Source organism: Pelecanus crispus, chromosome 3 (assembly GCF_030463565.1).
Source record: "Pelecanus crispus isolate bPelCri1 chromosome 3, bPelCri1.pri, whole genome shotgun sequence".
NCBI classification, from domain to species: Eukaryota; Metazoa; Chordata; class Aves; order Pelecaniformes; family Pelecanidae; genus Pelecanus; species Pelecanus crispus.
In genome coordinates this window covers 24,083,901-24,102,568 of record NC_134645.1, presented here as the reverse complement: position 1 = coordinate 24,102,568, position 18,668 = coordinate 24,083,901, and the positions used below count along the sequence as shown (strand labels likewise).

Below are 18,668 nucleotides of genomic sequence, written 5' to 3'. Positions count from 1 at the left end.
AGTTCCTGTGCAAATAATAGGCCTTATTATGGGAAATGACTGCCTCGTTTCTGAGATGAATTGGACCTAATTTGATACTAAAATATCATGGAGAGATTATAGATAGTACAAGGCAAGGTCAATCTAGTTCAGCATCCTGACTCTGATGGTGAGCAATAAGTGAATGTCAGGGAAAGAGAGGAGCACAGCCAAGCGTAGTGGTATTTCTCCAAAACAAACTCGCAACCTCCTGGCAGAGTCTCTACAGATAGAGGCTATCTATAGAGATCTATAGATAGGGGGTCCTTTGGGCTAAGAGATCATCAGAACTGACCTTTTGTCATGCAACCTCAGTTGTGACAAATTAGCACTTTAAAAATGTCTGAAAAATTCTGACTGGCTCTAATAATGATTAATGAGGATTGCATGAGGAGAGATGAAAAGGGAGAAAGAAAAAGACTTGCTCCACATGCTCCCTGCTATCATAAAAGGCAGCAGAATATTTCAAGAATTACATTCTCTTTTAAAGTAATGGTGTGTTGAATGTGGAACTCTGAAGGCAGTATTAATTGAGGGTAGATGGGTTAAGGACATACAGAAGAGACCAGGAGCATATTGTGATGGTCAGACATAGGGTAAAGCATGAGAAGAACAGCCAGAACAGAACAGACAAGGCTGTAAGAGAGCAGAACTTGAAAAAGATAAATGCCTGGGTCCTCCTGCAACACTGAAGGTGTACAGAAAGGTTCAAAGCCCAGGTGGGATGGGACCCCGAGTCTATCCAGTCCCCTCCTGAAAGCCTGCTCTTCTTTTTGTCACCTCTTTGTCACTGCTCTTGGCAAACAGGAGGAGGAGAGGCATTTGGAAGGACTAAGGGTGAATAATGGAAAGAACATTAGGGGTGAGAAGAGCAACTAATTAAAGTCTAAAGGAGCACAAATGAAAGTTTGGGAGAACAGGGTAACTGATCTGTTGAAGGGTCAAGTCTCAGAGGGAGGATCTCAAACTACTTTTGGGAGCGGAGACCGGTGTGGAGAAGAAAACATGCTCTTAAGTTAGAAAGTAACACAGTTAGGAGGAAAATACTATACGATGGATAAATAAAGTGCATAGAATTGCATCTGTTATGTATGGGTAGATGTCACTTGCCATATAAATGGAAAGGAAGATTTTTTTTTTAATGTATTTTGAGACCAAAGAAAGGGCATTTTAATGGAGGAGCACTTGTGGTTATCAGCAATGATGCTTTGCTTTTCATATGGCCATCATTATCATACAAGTAGCAGCTTTGCAAATTAAAGCTAAAGTGCTTTCCTCTAGCACTTTCTTGTTTCAGAAGTTCACGTTACCAAGTGTTCATTTTAATGATATGGCTGGTATCTATCTGCATGATCTAGGAAAAGCCGAGTTGAAGGATCTACTACCTGAATTAAGACAGGATACAGCAATGAGGAGAGCATATCCCCTTATTTTTCCCCTTCAAAGTATGAATAGGGAAGAGGCAAGCTCCTGAAACATAGGACTCAGAGGACAGGGGAGCTATCTTAAGAGTTTTTCCTAGAGGCAAATGTGTAAGAAACATGTATTTAACTTAAACAGCAAAAGACTTAATTTGTGGGTTTGTTTTTTTTTTTTTACACTGAGAGGCTGTCATTAAGGTTACATGTCTGTTATCAGTTATGTGTGTATTTTATATACATATCTTTATAAGAAATGCTGTTCTACCACAATTAAATCACCTGCCATCTGAAAATAACTGGGATTTCTCACTTTTATAATAATGGGTAATAGCATACTGTAGTTTGAAAGCACAGTCCTGCTACACTTGTGAATATTTGGTAGTGTCATTGAGTTGTTAGATAGTGTAATTGAGTGGATAGATACCCTTACTACTACGGTAGGAATTAATCTCCTTTTAAAAATAAAAAAAAAAGTTCAGCCTTCTAAGTGGTTTAATAAAGAGATAGCCTTAGCAACTTAAATAAAAAAAAAATCTCAGGTCAGTGGTGTTAAATTTCCAGGGGGAAAAAAAAATTATTCTTACTTAATGTACTTGTGCCTTTATATACAGGCTTGAATGCTTTAGGGTAAGTAAGTAATCTCTTGATGTGCCTCAAAGCTGTTAGCTGTTTTGTTTCTCCATGGTAACAGGAGTATAAAGCAGTATGAGCATGTTACTGAAGTAGGCAGACATGACATTGTTTAGGAATGGGATTACATGTGAGGACCGCAGCTCTAGGGTGATTCTGAATGAGGGCATTTTCTAACACAGAGGTGCTGTGAATGTGTGCAGATGTGCTAATTTAAGGTAAGGATTAGGATTCCAAAACTGGCCTAGAAGAATCTATCAATCTGTAAAATTTGCAGTGGTGAGAGGGATTATCAGATTATTAGGTTGATGAAGCTCTTCCAGAAATATGGCTCAACATGTGATGAGGCCTGTGCCAGATCAAGGTCTAAATGTAGTGCTCTGTCTGAGGTTCCGGTATGAAGACTTAATGACGTATCTTCTCCTTAAAAATTTTTACATTCAAAAGTGGAAAAAAAGAACATGGAGGTTGGACAGGCAGGTGATATCTAAATTAATGCAGAGTCATCTGTAAGCTTCAGTCAGTAATCTTGCAATATTAACTAGGTGAACCCTATTTATGTTTGTGCCCACCTTGCTAGAACAGTATGTATCAAGAGTACCTCAGCCTAGCTGAGATAGCTCTTTCATGAAGAAATGGACAAAGGTAATGATTTATATTGGTGCAGCTTGATCACACGCTGACCTCTCCCTAGTACTGGTGCACTCTAATCCTTTTCTTCCCCTATTGAGATGACTGACCTACTAGACTTAAAATCTACGAACTTGCATTTATAGTAAGTGTGGTGGTGCACACCTTTTTCTCCTCTGTACGTATTGCGTGAGGGAGCTCTCCGTGTCTGGGTTCCAACAAGCTGTTGTGCAGTGATGGGTTGAGCTAACCTTGCTGACCGAGTCGTGTTTCCTCCAAATGGATCCAGCCTGACAGAGGACAGAGCAGCGTGTGTACGTGTTTAAAACAGCCCTTTCCTTGCGCAGTTAAAACAGGGCGACTTCCTTGTCTCTCCTCCCTTCCTCTCAGTGCAGGTATATGTAATTTGTTCTGGTTCAAAAGGCCACAAGGCCTGTACCAACATAAGGCAACTTCGTGCCAAACACACCTTCCCTTCAGCAGGACTTCATACGGATCTTCTAGTTGTTTGACTTGCACTTCTTTTTTCTTCCTGCAAGTGAAAATTAGGTTTTTTTACCCAGGCTCCCTAGGGAAGCAGGCTTGTGGATTAGTGCTGCCTTTCTGTTCTTGTGAAACCCTCTGTGCTGTTTGTTTTCAAGTAACTTTTGACCAAATTGGAAAAATTCAACCACTGTACAACTCAGCAGCTGAGGAGAGCCCCAAATTAATGCTGTGCGGGGGGGGGGGGGGGGGGGGAAGGAGAAAACTGAGCAGTTTTGGCTAGCTGATGGGCTCTGTGCCGAGCTCCAGACTGGTGCTTGTTGTCTGGTGGAGAGTTAATGCACTTGAAAAACCTTTGTTAGCCCCGTGGCTTTGTTAGCCCCAGCCTGGTCCAGTTAAGGATCAGGTCTGTGCATGCCTGTTACTGCTGCAGCCGGTGGAGAAGTGGGTATATAGCTCTATTTTTGTCCTTACGTAACTGCGTTAACAAGGTTGTATCAGGGTAACTATTTTGAGTAGCAGCGTTTGTTTTCAAACCCTTTCCGCAGTGAAGTGTGCGGACTAGGCCCGACATGGGCGGCCCGGGAGCGGGGGGGGGGGGGGGGAAGGAGCTGCCGGGCCAGCGAGGCTGTGGCCTGAAAACAGGGCCGGGGCGGCGCGGGCGGGGGAGGCCACTTGGTTGGGCTGGGACCTTATTCGGGCTTAATCCACGCCACGAGTTGGGACGGAGGCCTGCTCGGGTGGCTGGTTTTCCCGTCCCGGGTGGATATTTTGCCGACGCGGTGTATGGGAGCGGGGAGAAGAGCGCTGCGTTGCGGCCGCGCTTCCCGCCCGCCGCCTGCCCAACATGGCGCGGGCAGCGCCGTGAGCGGGGCGTTGCGGCCGGCAGCGCGGCCCCTTCCCTCGCACCGCGCTCTGCGGAGCGGCCGGCGCCCGGCACCCCACGCGTGAAGGCGGCGGGGCCCGCGCGGAGCCGCTGCGCCCGGGCGGGTATTTACGGTACGGGCGCGCGCGGGCGGCCGTTACGGTAGCGCGGGGGGGAGGGGGAGGGACTACGTGCGCGGGGGCGGGGCGGGCAGTGCTGCGTGCTCGGCCCCGCGAGGCGCGTCTCCCTCGCGAGCTCGGTGAAAGGATTTGGCGCCAGGCGGGTCCGCTCTGCAGCTGCCGCAGCCGCACGAACCAGCCGCGCCACCCACCCACCGCCTCCCGCCGGGGCCTCGACCCAGAGCCGCCGCCGTCCGCCCCAGCCCAGAGCCGCCCGAGCGCCGCCCAGGGATCGAGCCGCCGCCGCCGCCATGAGCTGCTCGCCCGTGAACGTGAAGAAGCTGAAGGTGTCGGAGCTGAAGGAGGAGCTGAAAAAGCGGCGCCTCTCCGACAAGGGCCTCAAGGCCGAGCTCATGGAGCGGCTCCAGGCCGCGCTAGACCAGGAGGAGGCTGGCGGGGGAGGCCCCGCCAGCAGCGCAGTTGAGCCTGGCAACGGCAGCATGGAGGGAGAGGCGGCCGAGAGCGGTGGGGGCGCCTCGCAGCTCCACCAAGGGGGAGGCCCCGACCAGCGCCGCGGCCTCCACCGCGGAGGACGACGACGAGGAAGGGCTGGAGGCCGCCGATGGCGACGCCATGGAGCTGGGCGAGGAGAACGGCGAGCGGGCGGGGGCCGGGGGCGGCCCCATGGAAGAGGAGGCGGGCGGCGAGGAGGAGGGAAGAGGAGGAGGAGGAGGATGAGAACGGAGACGACCAGGGCTTCCAAGAGGGGGAGGACGAGCTCGCCGACGGGGAGGAAGCCGCGCCCGGGAACGCCAACGGGCACGGGGAGCAGCCGCCGCAGCCCCAGCCCCAGCCGCAGCAGCAGCAGCCCCCGCCGCTCCTCCAGCCGCGCGGCGCCGCCAAGGAAGCCCCCGGCAAAAGCGCTGGCGGCGCCTCGGGGCCCCCGGCGGCGGCGGCCCCCTCCGGCCCGGCGGGCCCCGCCAAACAGCAGCAGCAGCAGCAGCAGAAGAAAGCGGAAGGCGGCGGTGGCGGCGGCCGCCCCCGGGGCTCAGGCCGCCGGGGGTGAGTGTGCGCGGCGGGAAGGCGGGGGGGGACGGCCGTTAATCTCTCACACACCCCCCCACCCCCGGGAGCCCCCGGTGCGGGGGGGGCGGTTTCCGGGCCGCGCGCGGGAGGGCGTTCGCGGCCGGCGCGAGAGCGGGCGCGACGGCGGCGGCGGCGCCGCCTCCCCCGCGGGGAGGGGGTGGGCTTCACCGGCCCCCGCGCGGCACCGCGTGCTCCGCGCCGGGCGGGGGTCCCGTGAGGGGCCCTTGCGCGGGGCCGGAGGGGGAGGAGGGGCCGTGGCGGGGGGGGGGGGGGGGCGGGGGGGAGGCGCGGGGAAGGGGCCGCCGGGCCGCGGGGGGAGGGGTGGCGGCGGAGGGGCCGCTGGGGCGCGCTGTATTGTGCTGAGGAGTGCTCGGCGGCGTGACGTCACTTCCGGCCTGGGCGCCGCACGGGATGGCGTTGGGAAGGCCTGGTAACAATGGAGGCGGAATCCCTTCCCTGCAGGCAGCCGGGCGGCCCCACGCGGGGCTCCCGCCCGGGCCGCCGCGCACGGCCTGCCGAGAGGAGGCGCAGTCGTGCGGGTCGCTCGGTGTCCTTGCGAGCGGCCGGGAACGTCCCGCTGTGGGGGCGGGGGGGGTGCGGGTCTGGCCTCGCGGGAGGCGGGTTTTTGTCCGATTTTTTTTTTTTTTTTTTCTTTCTTAATCCTCCCCCCCCCCCCCCCCGCTTGGAAGCGGTCTGGCTTTTCTGTGGGGATCTCAACATCGAGCGCTGTACCGGCTGCTGCGTGGTGTAGTGGCAGCTTGTGTCGCGGATCAGCGATGATTTAGCAGACAAGTTTTGAGTCTTCTGAGAAGATTCGAGATGCGGGTTTTTTATCTTAGTACAAAGCAAAATTATTCTTCAGCGTGCTATTGCTTTTGCTGCAGGCTCTTAGAGTTTTGGAAGTTGGAACTATCGTAGAGGGTTTTTATTCTCAATTAAAGAGTTGCTTTGTGTAATTAAAATAAATCTTTAATTCTGTTACAGGAGATGCTAAAACAGAACAAAAGCCTGGTGAGAAAAAGAGGGGAGTGAAGAGACCACGTGAAGACCATGGCCGTGGATATTTTGAATACATTGAGGAAAATAAGTACAGCAGGTAAAAATAAACTTGATGCTAGGCAGCATTTTGTGAATGAGAAGTAAAGTACAGCTATGGTTATTTTAACAGTGTGAAAATACATCTAGCTTTAATATCTTTTGTTTGGTTGGTTTTGTTTTGTTCAGGGCTAAGTCCCCTCAACCACCTGTTGAAGAAGAAGATGAACATTTTGATGACACAGTGGTTTGTCTTGATACTTGTGAGTAAACATGCTTTCCTTTACTTTGGAAAGATGTGGTGTTATGCTCTTAATCTTAAAACCACACTTTCTGAAATGTGGGGTGAATACATTTGGTGACTTTCATTGCCAGGTAACTTCAATAAAAAAAACCAGAAATGGTGTTTCTCCCCACCATCAGTATACAAAAGCACAGAAGGATGTATGGGTCTTTATATTAGCAGTAATAAGCTTGGTTTTGCCCTGGAGTTTGTGATACCATACAGTTTTCTGAAGAACTCTTAACCAACAGTAATCTAGTATGGAAACCAAGCTGGACAACTGTACAGTGAGCACAGAACACCCTAGAAACAGCTTGAGAAACTAATTATATAGCACATGAGCTTTTCACTTCAGAAAGTTGAGAGTCGATAGTGTAGGTGGTTACAGTAGTACAATTTGTGAAGTGAGCTTCCTGCGTAACTTGCTGAGGCCCTATTTATGTGCCAACCAGTGGAGTATTTTTTTCATGTTTTCTCATAAATTTAACAAAAAAAAAATCAGGTAAGGCCTCCTGAAAAAAGACCCATTCATGCAACGTGGGAGTTTGCGGGGGGGGGGGGGGGGGGGGGTGTGTGTGTGTGTGATTTGTGCAAGTGGCATGCCAGAGGGGATTGGTGGGAAGGGCATAGAAATTGACAAGTACCTGCAAATGGTGGGGGCTTTTCTTGAAGCAGATTATAAATGTTACTGTTGCGATGTACCATGACTGAGGCAAATTTGACATTTGAATTCTTGAGGGTAAGTATCAGGGCTTAGTGCAGTATTAAAAAAACTTGAAAAAGTGATGCTTGAACTTGCTGGATTCTTAAAGTGCCATGGAAGGAAAGCTTGAATTTTGCCATTATCTGGCATATTTGCTAGTAGTTCCAGGTATTTTTTTCCCTGAGAAATGTTCTGAAATGGAAGGAGGTATTAGTTTACAGCCATACAAATTGCATTTTGGTAACTAAATCTCGAAGTTTCTAGCTGCTAACCTGGTGAGTAGCCACCTTTGTGGGAGCTTCTGATTTTCCTAGTAACTCAGCAGTAGCTACTTTTCATTATTACTATTTCTAGTAGAAAGTTTTGTTAGGACAGATTTTGTGATTTAGCTTAAAGTGTCAACAGACTGCTTGGAGATCAGAATCGGGCATAGCTTTAAGACTGAATTGTGTAACAACTTGGCGTGCTCTTTTCTGGACCATAATGATCCAGACATGTAAGAGGTTTAGCACTCTTAAGGGCTTTTTATTACCTGTGTCTTACAAGGAAGCTGTAACTTCAAATTCTGTTCTCATTTGTTGTTCTAGAAGTAACCTATGCAGGTAGGTTTCTTCTGTATGATTTTTATCTGGCTTTCACACAACAAATAAGAGTTAGAAGTACTAATGAGAAAACACTTGGATCACAAATATTGTAGTTGCAACTGTGGATGGCTTTATGCAAAGAAAACAAGATCTCATGCATACGAGTTACCAGTAATACAGGGAAGACTGCATTTTAGTGTACTTGGGCAGCATGCAGATTTTATACCAAGGCAGAACAACTCACTGCTTCTTAATTTTGCTCCGTTCTTGTAACTGTCAAATAGGTTTGGAGTTTCTTCAATGGATTCCTTGGTCTGGGGGATTCAAGTGCTATAACTTACACCTCATGTTACCATTTTGCATTGTCTTTTTTAATCCTACCAGAAGATTAATTTGAAACTTCATGGTGCTGCAGCTCTGAAGATGTCTGTAAAGCAAAGGTTCCCCTTGAGTTCTTAGAGTGATAGGTGAATTCATAGTGCAGATCGTGTTACTTCGGTGAAGTAGGTTCTCTTATCACATTCTGCATGCTTAACCTATCTGCATTTGACTTAACTGACTTTATTTTAATTGGCTTAATCTAATTGGACTTGCTAAATGACTACATTGACCAAAGATGGCACTACTTCCAGTACTTAAACAAAAATACCTGTGTTCCTACTTACTTCTCAGCTGCCCTTAGGTTTGGGCATGAGGGGTAAGAAGAATTCAAAAAAAGGTATCTAGCAAATAATACAAAGAGCGTGATGCAGATTCCTTTGCTCTATATTGATGGAAATATCTCGGGTAACTGATCAAAAAGGTTCAAATAGATGAGATGAAATTCAAGTTTTTAAGCAGATGGAAAAAACAGAGGGAATTTGGTGACAGAAGTGAAGATGGCACCTTGAAAATTATTCTTGTTAGCTAGCTTTTCATAAGATTTTTGGCTGAGCTTCAGGCTGCAGCTCTATCTAGGCATGTGTTCAGTTGCTTTCCTGAAAGATGCTGAGCACTTGCTGGCAGTCTGTCTTGAAAATCACCTTTAATGCATAAAATTGGACAGCTGTACTTCATTTTGTAATAAGAGTAAACAGAATGGTTTTTATGTTAACAGATAACTGTGACCTGCATTTTAAAATCTCAAGAGACCGGTTTAGTGCTTCCTCTCTGACCATGGAAAGCTTTGCTTTCCTTTGGGCTGGAGGGAGAGCCTCCTATGGAGTTTCTAAAGGCAAAGTCTGCTTTGAGATGAAGGTGAGTTAAACTGATTGTTTATGGGAGACAGTTTTGCATGTTTAAATATAATTTGTTTATACTTGTGAGGTTTTTTGTACTTAGTTGAAACTAATTCAGGTGAATAGAACTTTCAGAAGGCCTTCTCTTATGAGCCTGTGAAATTATTATGAGAAAAGATGGCTCAATTTGCAAAACTGCTTCTTCTTTTCTAAGAACTTCCATTTAACAAAAAAGAAAAAAAGCTGCTTGCATTTGCCCTGAATTTGTAACTTCTGGTCTCATTTTTGAACCAAGAATTTTATTTGGCACCTCATGCATCAGCACTTGAAGAATTTTGATACTTGTTAGTCACAAGTTTGCTTGTACTTTCTGAAGATTACAGAAAGCTTGGCTTTTTTTTAAAAAAGAGATATAAATTATCCCAGCAGCCTTATTTTCTGTTCTTTCTTAGTCTCTGAGTTTGACCTGCTCTAAGCAGGGATTTAGGCTAGATGACCTCCAGAGGTCCCTTCCAACCTGAATAATTCTGACTTGTGTATGCAGTGAATGTGAGTGTTTAGCAGGTACTTGAATCTTGAGAGCAAGAGCCCTCCTAAAGGGCAAGAATGGCAAAGAGCAATCAGCCTTGTAATAAACAGATTTCTCCAACTTGTTGTTGACAAAAGAATGATAGGAGGCACAAAGCTTGGGTGTTTGGGGGTTTTTTTGACTTAGCAAAGTTAAAGCCTTCTTTGTGTATGATGTGCCTCTGTATATAAATGCTTACTCTGTTCTCTTCCTCTAGTACTTTCAAATCTAACCGTTACCATGAGGAGTGGGTAGTGATCCCATTCTCCATGCCCTTGCATTGAGTGATTTCTGTGTCTGTTGGTACCCATAACTTCGGAAGGCCAATGGATTGAAATTGTTGTCAGTATTTATTGCCCTGTTCTCTTTCAAATCAGTTTCACCTTGGTCACCTCACTCGAATAGTTGTGGAAACTGGTAGGACACTGATCAGTTTTTCACTTTAGTTTGGTGAAATTTGGAAAGGCAGTTAGAAAGTAGCTGTTGCCTACAGATTCTGGTGCTTTTAGGTGTTTTTTTTGAATCTGGTTATGTTGTTTGGGAGCTGGCAACTTGCCCAGGAAGTCTGCTTGCTGTGGAAAGGGATGACTGTAATATTTTCCCCAGTCTATGTAAAGCAATTTTTTTATCCATTACCACATTTTATTGGCAAAGTAATTTACTGTTAATCCCAACTTCATGGCGATTATTTTTTAAAAATACATAGACCTTTTGTTTGTAACTTTAATACAGTATCAAAAGGATTAATGCTTTTGGCCGGTGAGAGGGACTGCTATGACTTAAGTGCTTTGAAGGTGTATGGTATCTTGCATCTTCATTGCTCAGTCAGGAGATACAACTGTTTAGTGATTGGCTTGTGATCCCGCATGCTCAAGCATGTTTTATTTTTGCAGAAGGTGATTATTTGGACTTAGCAAAGTTTTAACCACAGTGTAAAAGTTCCAGATGTTACCTTTGCGTTTCCGTTGTGTTAGTGTCTAATAAATACTATGTATCTTTTAATGAATAATTTAAAAATAGGTTACAGAAAAGATTCCTGTTAAACACCTGTATACAAAAGACATTGACATACATGAAGTGCGAGTTGGCTGGTCACTGAACACAAGTGGAATGTTGCTTGGTAAGACTTAAAACATTTGATTACTTTTATTTATTGTGTACATGGTTGAAGTTTTAAGTCCTTTTTTCTTAAGCAGATGGGAAGAGCTTAGTGATTGTAGTCCATGTGTTCTGAAAAATGGTCTTCACTTGAATCATTCACTGGGCATGGTGTGAGAAAGTTTATTACTGGGACCAAATAAAGCATTCAGGCCTGTAAGGATTACATGATTTGAGAGTTAATTCTTTCAGTGGTCAGGTATGGGTTGTGGAGAACATTCTTGGAAGACCTGACAAGATAAGGATTTCTCCTTTTCATGTAGTGTCACAAATAGGAAGAGGAGGGGTTTTTGGGTTGGTTGTTGTTTTGTTTTTTTTTTTTTTAAAGGGTGGGGTATAATAGTATAAGAGTTAACCGGTGTAAGTTCCACCTGAGTCCTTGTGTTTGACACTTCCTGTTAGCTTGTTCCTTGCAGCTTCATCTTCAGCTGTCGCATAGGCTGAATGTCTGCTAAACTCCCTTTAAAATGGAGTAAGTGCTACTGAAGACTAAATTCAGAAAGCCTTTCTGACTAACTACGTTACAGGTATACTGCTACATAATCAGGTCTTCAGAGTTTAAGAATACTTGGTCATGTCTTTATCTGGCAGTTCAGCTTTGTGTCAACATGAATCTGGAACCAGCAGCATAAGGCTCTTAAAATTGGGATGGAGGAAACACTGCTATTCCATCTGAAGTGAGAGTATAGAGTTCTTGAATACAAGAACAAGCTGTAGCTCTTTGGGGGTCATGGCTTGTTTTGGCATTAATAAAAACATTCTGAACAGCAGCTTACTTAAGTAGCTGTGAAGTGATTGTATTTCTAAAAGACTAGGTGAAAATGCCTATTTTTAATAAGTTTAAATTATTTCTTCAGGTGAAGAAGAATTTTCTTATGGGTATTCTCTAAAAGGAATAAAGACATGCAATTGTGAGACTGAAGACTTTGGTGAGAAGTTTGATGAAAATGATGTGATTGGATGTTTTGCTGTAAGTTTTCACTTACGTTTTTTTCTGAGGAAAAACATCCTTGAATTTTTAGACTGCTTTGATGTGAGAAGCAATAAACCAAATACAGAAAAACTGGGAGCAAGACAAGTTGTTTAACATGGGGAGGTGGCAGAAATAGCAGGTATTATCAACAGTGACTGCTCTGAACATGTTATGGTTTCGTATTCACAGGCAAATATCTTTAAAGCCTTTTAAAAAAAATTAGATCTTAAACAAGATGATCATTGACAGTAACTCATTTTAAGAGAAAGCTTTTAAGTGGTTCCTGTATGATGTAACAGTGTCACAGAAGTTGATATAGCCCATATAGTGAAATGACTGATAGAACTTTATAGAGCAAGGTGAGTGATGTTATCCAAACTAACACTTTCTTTGAAAACCAGAATTTTGATGGTGATGAAGTGGAACTCTCATATTCTAAGAATGGACAAGAGCTTGGTGTTGCATTCAAAATAAGTAAGGAAGTTCTTGATGGGCGGCCGCTCTTCCCACATGTTCTCTGCCATAACTGTGCAGTTGAGTTCAACTTTGGTCAGAAGGAAGAACCTTACTTTCCTGTACCTGAAGAGTATACCTTCATCCAGAAGGTACCCCTGGAGGATAGGGTCCGAGGACCAAAGGGACCTGAGCAAAAGAAAGATTGTGAGGTAAGTTTCTTGTTGATAATCTCAAGAGTTGTTGAGATAGATGAACAGAAGTGGTGGAGTTCAAGCACCCTATTGTACAACTCTCTGACCTTTTGGTTTGGGGGCTTTAATACTTGGTATCCCGTGACTTTTCATCCCCCCTCACACCTCCACACTGTGCACTAGTTTCCATTAGGCTTGCTGGTCTAATTTGCATATTAAAGAAAAATCTTTGAACTAGTATCTCAAGTATAGAACCTGTCATCATAGGTGGTGATGATGATTGGCTTGCCTGGAGCTGGCAAGACTACATGGGTTACCAAACATGCGGCAGCAAATCCTGGGAAATACAACATTCTTGGGACAAATACTATTATGGACAAAATGATGGTAAGTGATAATACGACATTTTGTTTGTTGATATGTTAAAGACTTGCTGTACATCCAAGGTCCTTGGCTGCCATGGGATTCTCTTGTATCAAAGAAATCTAAGAAACTGGCTACTGGTTAGCTAGTGACCACTAAAGATTTTTATCTTGCTGAGCTGCTACTCATGCATGGCACAGCAGGATTCTGAAGGTTTTACTGGTACTAGGCAAGAAAGTCAACTGTTGTTGACTGGTTAAGTATTTCTATTTCTCTTTATATCACTGTCCTCAGAAAATAGAACATTTAGCTTTGATTTTGTAATGTGATGAGCATGCCTTAGATTCGGCTTTATTGATTCACCTAGATTCTTTGCTTATAAAGCTCTGTAAGACAGAGGCTTTGGGAATTTCAGCTACGAGTTTGTAGCTGTGGCCTTGAGTTGAACAATCCTTGAAGCGAGGTGAAAAGCATTTAGCAAAGAAAAATGTCAGCCATGTGTATCAGGGCTACTTTAACTCTGGGAAATGTCTCCATAGGTTGCAGGTTTTAAGCGGCAGATGGCGGACACTGGAAAACTTAACACGCTGTTGCAGAGAGCTCCACAGTGTCTCGGAAAGTTCATTGAGATTGCAGCTCGTAAGAAGCGGAATTTCATTTTGGATCAGGTAGAAGCTTCAGTGAAAAATGGTTAAAGAAATTTGTTATAGGCTGTAGTGCAGTAATTAAATGGGATTAAAGTTACATTGTAATAGCAGTTGTTTCACTTACTGACTTACTACTCATTCAGGGGACACAAAGTTGAGATAGTAGTACAAATGCTTGTCTGAACTTCTCTGGTTTTATGGGATGTGGGAGGAATAGTGTTTTAACACGTGGATGTGAGCTCGTAACTTTGCATTATGCAGCATCTTTATGTCCAGTTATTTGTAAACTTCATTGCAAGCTCTTGTAGAGGTGAAGTCTATACACCATAAGTTGACTTCCTTAACTCTTACAATGACAGCTACGTGTAGTAAGTTACTGCATTTTTTTCAGACAAATGTGTCTGCAGCTGCGCAGAGGAGAAAAATGTGCCTGTTTGCAGGCTTCCAGCGCAAAGCAGTTGTTGTTTGCCCAAAAGATGAAGACTACAAGCAAAGAACACAAAAGAAGGCAGAGGTGGAGGGAAAAGATCTTCCAGAGCATGCAGTTCTCAAAATGAAAGGCATGGAACATAATCCTATACTGTGTTTTAGGATGCTGAGTATCTGTTTAAAGGATTAAGTAAACGTGAAGTCTAAAAAAATCACTTTATCTTAAACAGCTGTACTTAAACAAAACTGGAAGACTATTGTAACTTGTAGGACAACACTATATTGTGTTCCCTCTGCTGCAGTCCTTAACACTACTCAGTTATGCTGATATGCTTCATGCAGATGCACAAAGCTGTCTTGGCATAAAGTGCCCTATATAAGTGACATATTTGGCAGAAACTGGTATTCTGAGTGGAGGCTTATAAAAGAAAAAAAAGATACAGGCAGAATGTTTTCAAGGTTTGGAACAGTACTGGCAACTCCATGAAGACCTGTTTGCTTCTTTTGTCACTGTTACCTTTCTTAAATGCTCAAATTATGTAATTTTGTCCCTATGCTGAGGGAATGCAGGGGGTGGGAGGAAGAATGGGAGAAAGGTGGTTAAATTACAACTTTGATTGTAGCTGAATGTAGATGCTGAATACTCAGTGTTTTTGCAATTATAGGGAACTTCACACTGCCAGAGGTAGCAGAATGTTTTGATGAAATAATCTATGTAGAGTTGCAAAAAGAAGAAGCTCAGAAGCTTTTGGAACAATATAAAGAAGAAAGTAAGAAATCTCTTCCACCGGAAAAGAAACAGAACACTGGCTCGAAGAAGAACAAGAAGAGCAATAAAAATCAGTTTAATAGGGGTCAGAGAGGTCGTGGAGGATTCAACATGCGGGGCAACTTCAGAGGAGGAGGTGAGCCTAGAAATAAGCCTGTAAATTTTGGAGGCTGCTGCTGCTGTGGAAGAAGAAAGCTGTAGTACTTGCATTGCAATTACTATGCAATGGGAACCTTGATTTCAGCTTAAGTAAGTTTAATGTATTAGTGCAAAGTTAATTGTCCAACTTTAAAAGTGAGGATTGCCAAAATCCTGGATTATGCTGTTCATGTGGTTTGAGGCACAGCTTTTGAGGTTTTTATGTTAGGTTTGGTGTTCGCCTGTGTACCAGGCTGTCTTGGGGGGGGTAGCATGTGGTTGAATTAGCATTTTTCACTATGACCAGATGACTTAATCTTTGCATTGAAATTTTTGCACAGAATTTGGATTTCTTTCTATACCATCATTATTTTGAACAATACTTTCATGTAGGAAGTACTTAAGACCTAACAATTACTTGACTGAAGTAACTCTCTTCCTGCAGTGCCTGGCAATCGTGGTGGATACAACAGGAGGGGAGGCAACATGCCTCAGCGAGGTGGTGGAGGTGGTGGTGGTGGCGGTGGCAGCAGCGGTGCAATTGGCTACCCATACCCTCGTGGCCCTGTCTTTCCAAGCAGAGGCGGCTACTCAAACAGAGGAAACTATAACAGAGGTGGAATGCCCAACAGGGGAAACTACAACCAGGTGATGCTTTCGGGGGGATTTATTAGTTGAACTACAGTGCTTTGGATGACGTTGTTTGAAAGGTTTGGTGGCTGTGAATAGCCACAGACTTGGTTGTGGTACTGTGCTAATCCCACACTAAAGGGCCTAGCTTTCTGGTCTAGTGCATGTGCCCAGAGCTCTGAATGTTGCGGAAGTTCTGATGCTGATATGGGGGTTCCATGTTAAGCCTGTACCTCTGTTCTGTTAAAGGTGAAGATTTTTTTAGGGCATGTGTGTGAAGGCTTGTCCTTGATTTTTTTCTTAATTTTTTTTCCCTCCAAATAGTAGTAGCCATTGTTTGGCCTTAGGGTCAAGGTGTATCTTTATGAAGCATTTAGGGAACTTTCTGGAAATAGCTCTGGAGAGAGTCTTTGTTTTGATGTCTGGTATCAAACACAACTAGTAAAGACATACTAGCCTAGGTCTTAACTGGTGGAATATCAGTGGAAGTATTTGAAAACATAATTTGGATTACTGAAGAGCCAGCAGATGGAGCCCAAGATAGTAAACATGGCTCAGGTTTGTCTAATACTGACAAACACGGGAAATGCAGTATTTTATCTGCTAGTATTAATGTCCTTTTTTGTACCATAACTTTTATTTGAAGTTTTGTGGACTAGCTCTTCTATTTTCAGTTGTATGACCCATATCCTTTTGTCTGATCAGATAACACATCCTTGTAGCACCTACAGCCTTTCCTAACTAAAAATAAGCAAGCTCTTGTATTTTTAGTTGTCCTGGTGCAGTTTAGCAGCTGGAAATAGGGTGAGTCAAAACTGGATTGGCCAGCTTTCCAGACCACTGTGGCAACAACAGTTTGAGCGGGCTTATTCTGAGGTTCTTGCCCCATGTTTAAGAAGTACTTGCTTGGAGTGGGGAGGCTTTTGGTATTCTAGTGGTTTTCAAGGGGCTGCTTTGTTGGACTTCTGTTTTTTTTTTTAACCTAGGCCTGGTACCTTATATTTGAAAGACTCTATATGGTATGTGATGTTTTGGTGGTAATAGAAAGACTGGTATTAGTACACTCCTGAAAAATTTGTATGGGTGAAGTAGTTAAAAACTGTTGTCCTCTTGCAGAACTTCAGAGGAAGGGGAAATAATCGTGGCTACAAAAACCAATCTCAGGGCTACAACCAGTGGCAGCAGGGTGTAAGTAGTCATAACTCTACCTTTTCGCTGATTGTTTACTTGAATGTTTCAAAATGCTGTTTGAAATAATTAGATGTGTAATCAAAACTGGATAGCAAAATCTTCTGATGCCAGGTAATATTACTATAAATAGTTTTCTGTGCAAAACTTAATCTGGCTTGATGGTCTCGATGTATCAAATATCAGCTATGGCTTATTGGTCTTAATGGTATGTAGTATTTGGCTTCACATTACTGCTGTGAAGTGAACTGCCTTTGGTTGTTTAGGAACTTGCTGCTATTTGAGAGGACTTTAGTCTTCTCAGGTTCCAGGAGAACTAGATGTTTGTTAAACACTCTTTTTCTGTAAGAAATGTAACTGTTACGTGATTACAGGTTAAAATTAACTATTTATCCATTTATTGCAGCAATTCTGGGGTCAGAAGCCATGGAGTCAGCATTATCACCAAGGATATTATTGAATACCCAAATAAATGAACTGATACATATTTCTCCAAAACCTTCACAAGAAGTCGACTGTTTTCTTTAGTAGGCTAACTTTTTAAACATTCCACAAGAGGAAGTGCCTGCGGGTTCCTTTTTTAGAAGCTTTGTGGGTTGATTTTTTTCTTTTCTTTTTTTTGTACATTTTTAATTGCAGTTTTAAAGTGATTCGTAAGAGAACCTCAGCATTGTGCACGATAAGAGAATGTGTCAGTATTTCAGGGTTCTACATTTTATCTGTAAAATGTGACTTTTTTTTTACCACAACAAAAGTAAAACGTTGCTTTGTACCTGGTGTCTTTTTATTAAAGAATTTTCTCCTTACTCCCCATCCCCCAATTTCTAAGAAACAGTCGTGAGTCATGTCACAATACGATAGAAATGTTAGCAACCAGATTTGTGCGGAGGCTCCTTAGCAGCCCTCATGAACACCATGAGACCATGTAAAGCTCCGTATTGCACTCCATCCTCTCTATGAAGCTTCTGGGTGGGGAGGGGAGGAGGGGGAGGTAAAAGTTTCTGGCAATAACTAGGACTTTTTTGTAACATTTGGAACTCAATAAGATGTTGGGGGCAAAGAGGAAACCTGGGGCTAAATAGTGAAGGTGGAGTGTATGTAGAAGCTCTTAAAGTTGTAAAACTTGGTTGCATTATTTGTGGAGGCTCAAACTTGTGAAGGTACAACACCATAATTTCTTTTCCATTTGTTCTGCATTTTGATTCTGAAAAGAAGCTGGCTTTGTCCATTTCTTATTAAACAAAACTTGTTGTAAATCCAGTTGTCTAATGGGATCTATATGAAGTTAGCTGTGTGTCTGTATAACTCTTTCCCCACAAAATACTGTATACCTAGTGTGCTTGTAGTAGTTACTCCACCATTTTGTAAGCTAATGAAACTGTGAGTCACCCATTTTATATCTAATTTTTAATCATGTCAATTCTCAAATGGGTGTATCTCCTTAGCCTGCTGATTCCTTTTCTCTTTAAAGAAAGTGGGTGGAGAAATTTAACTCTAGACGTTTGTTTGCAATAAAATAAATTCATTTTACTCTTGTTTTGGGATTGTCGCCATCAAGGTCTAAAATCCCTTTAAGGCTATAAAGAGGAAGAGAATGTATGAAAGCGATCATGTTGGACAGTTTGAAACTCATTACTGTGTACATGCTGGAATACTTTTGTGTTTCTTTACAAACCTAAACCGGTGGTTGCTCTGTTAAGAGATATCACGTGTATAATCTCACAATTTAACCTGGTTATATGTATAGGGCAAAAGTCTTTTGAGTTGCGCTTGCATCATGTAAATCCACTCTAACCTATTTATTGTAAAATAGACATTAGGGAAGGAGTGGGGGAAGCAACTGGTCAGGGACTAGGACAGAAGGAGGGTTGTCATTGAGAATGAACCCTGGAGTTGACAGAGAGCTTCCATTTGTTTTAACCGCCATTTTGTTCGGATTTACGCTTTTGTAAAAATTGTAGTGGCAATGTTAGCTAATAATTTCCTTGCATTTTAATGCCGTAAGAGAGGGGAGAGACATAACCAAGTCGGACTCGTGGTAGACATGGGAAAACACATGTCACTGCCAGCATCGGGGCGTTGGG

The 18,668-nt window shown here is 43.8% G+C and overlaps 1 protein-coding gene across 1 annotated transcript; it reads left to right on the top strand.

The window, feature by feature from the left end:
• The first annotated feature begins 4,458 nt into the window (after window positions 1-4,458).
• HNRNPU (heterogeneous nuclear ribonucleoprotein U) lies at window positions 4,459-17,368 on the top strand. The gene is given in 17 exon segments (XM_075708552.1): window positions 4,459-4,750; window positions 4,752-4,862; window positions 4,894-5,205; window positions 5,207-5,228; window positions 6,240-6,348; window positions 6,477-6,550; window positions 8,954-9,093; window positions 10,663-10,762; window positions 11,658-11,770; window positions 12,175-12,438; window positions 12,688-12,807; window positions 13,323-13,451; window positions 13,822-13,990; window positions 14,525-14,764; window positions 15,212-15,414; window positions 16,513-16,584; window positions 16,991-17,368. Coding segments are annotated over 17 exon segments (2,505 nt in total). The 5' UTR covers window positions 4,459-4,477; the 3' UTR covers window positions 17,045-17,368.
• The last annotated feature ends 1,300 nt before the right edge of the window (window positions 17,369-18,668 follow it).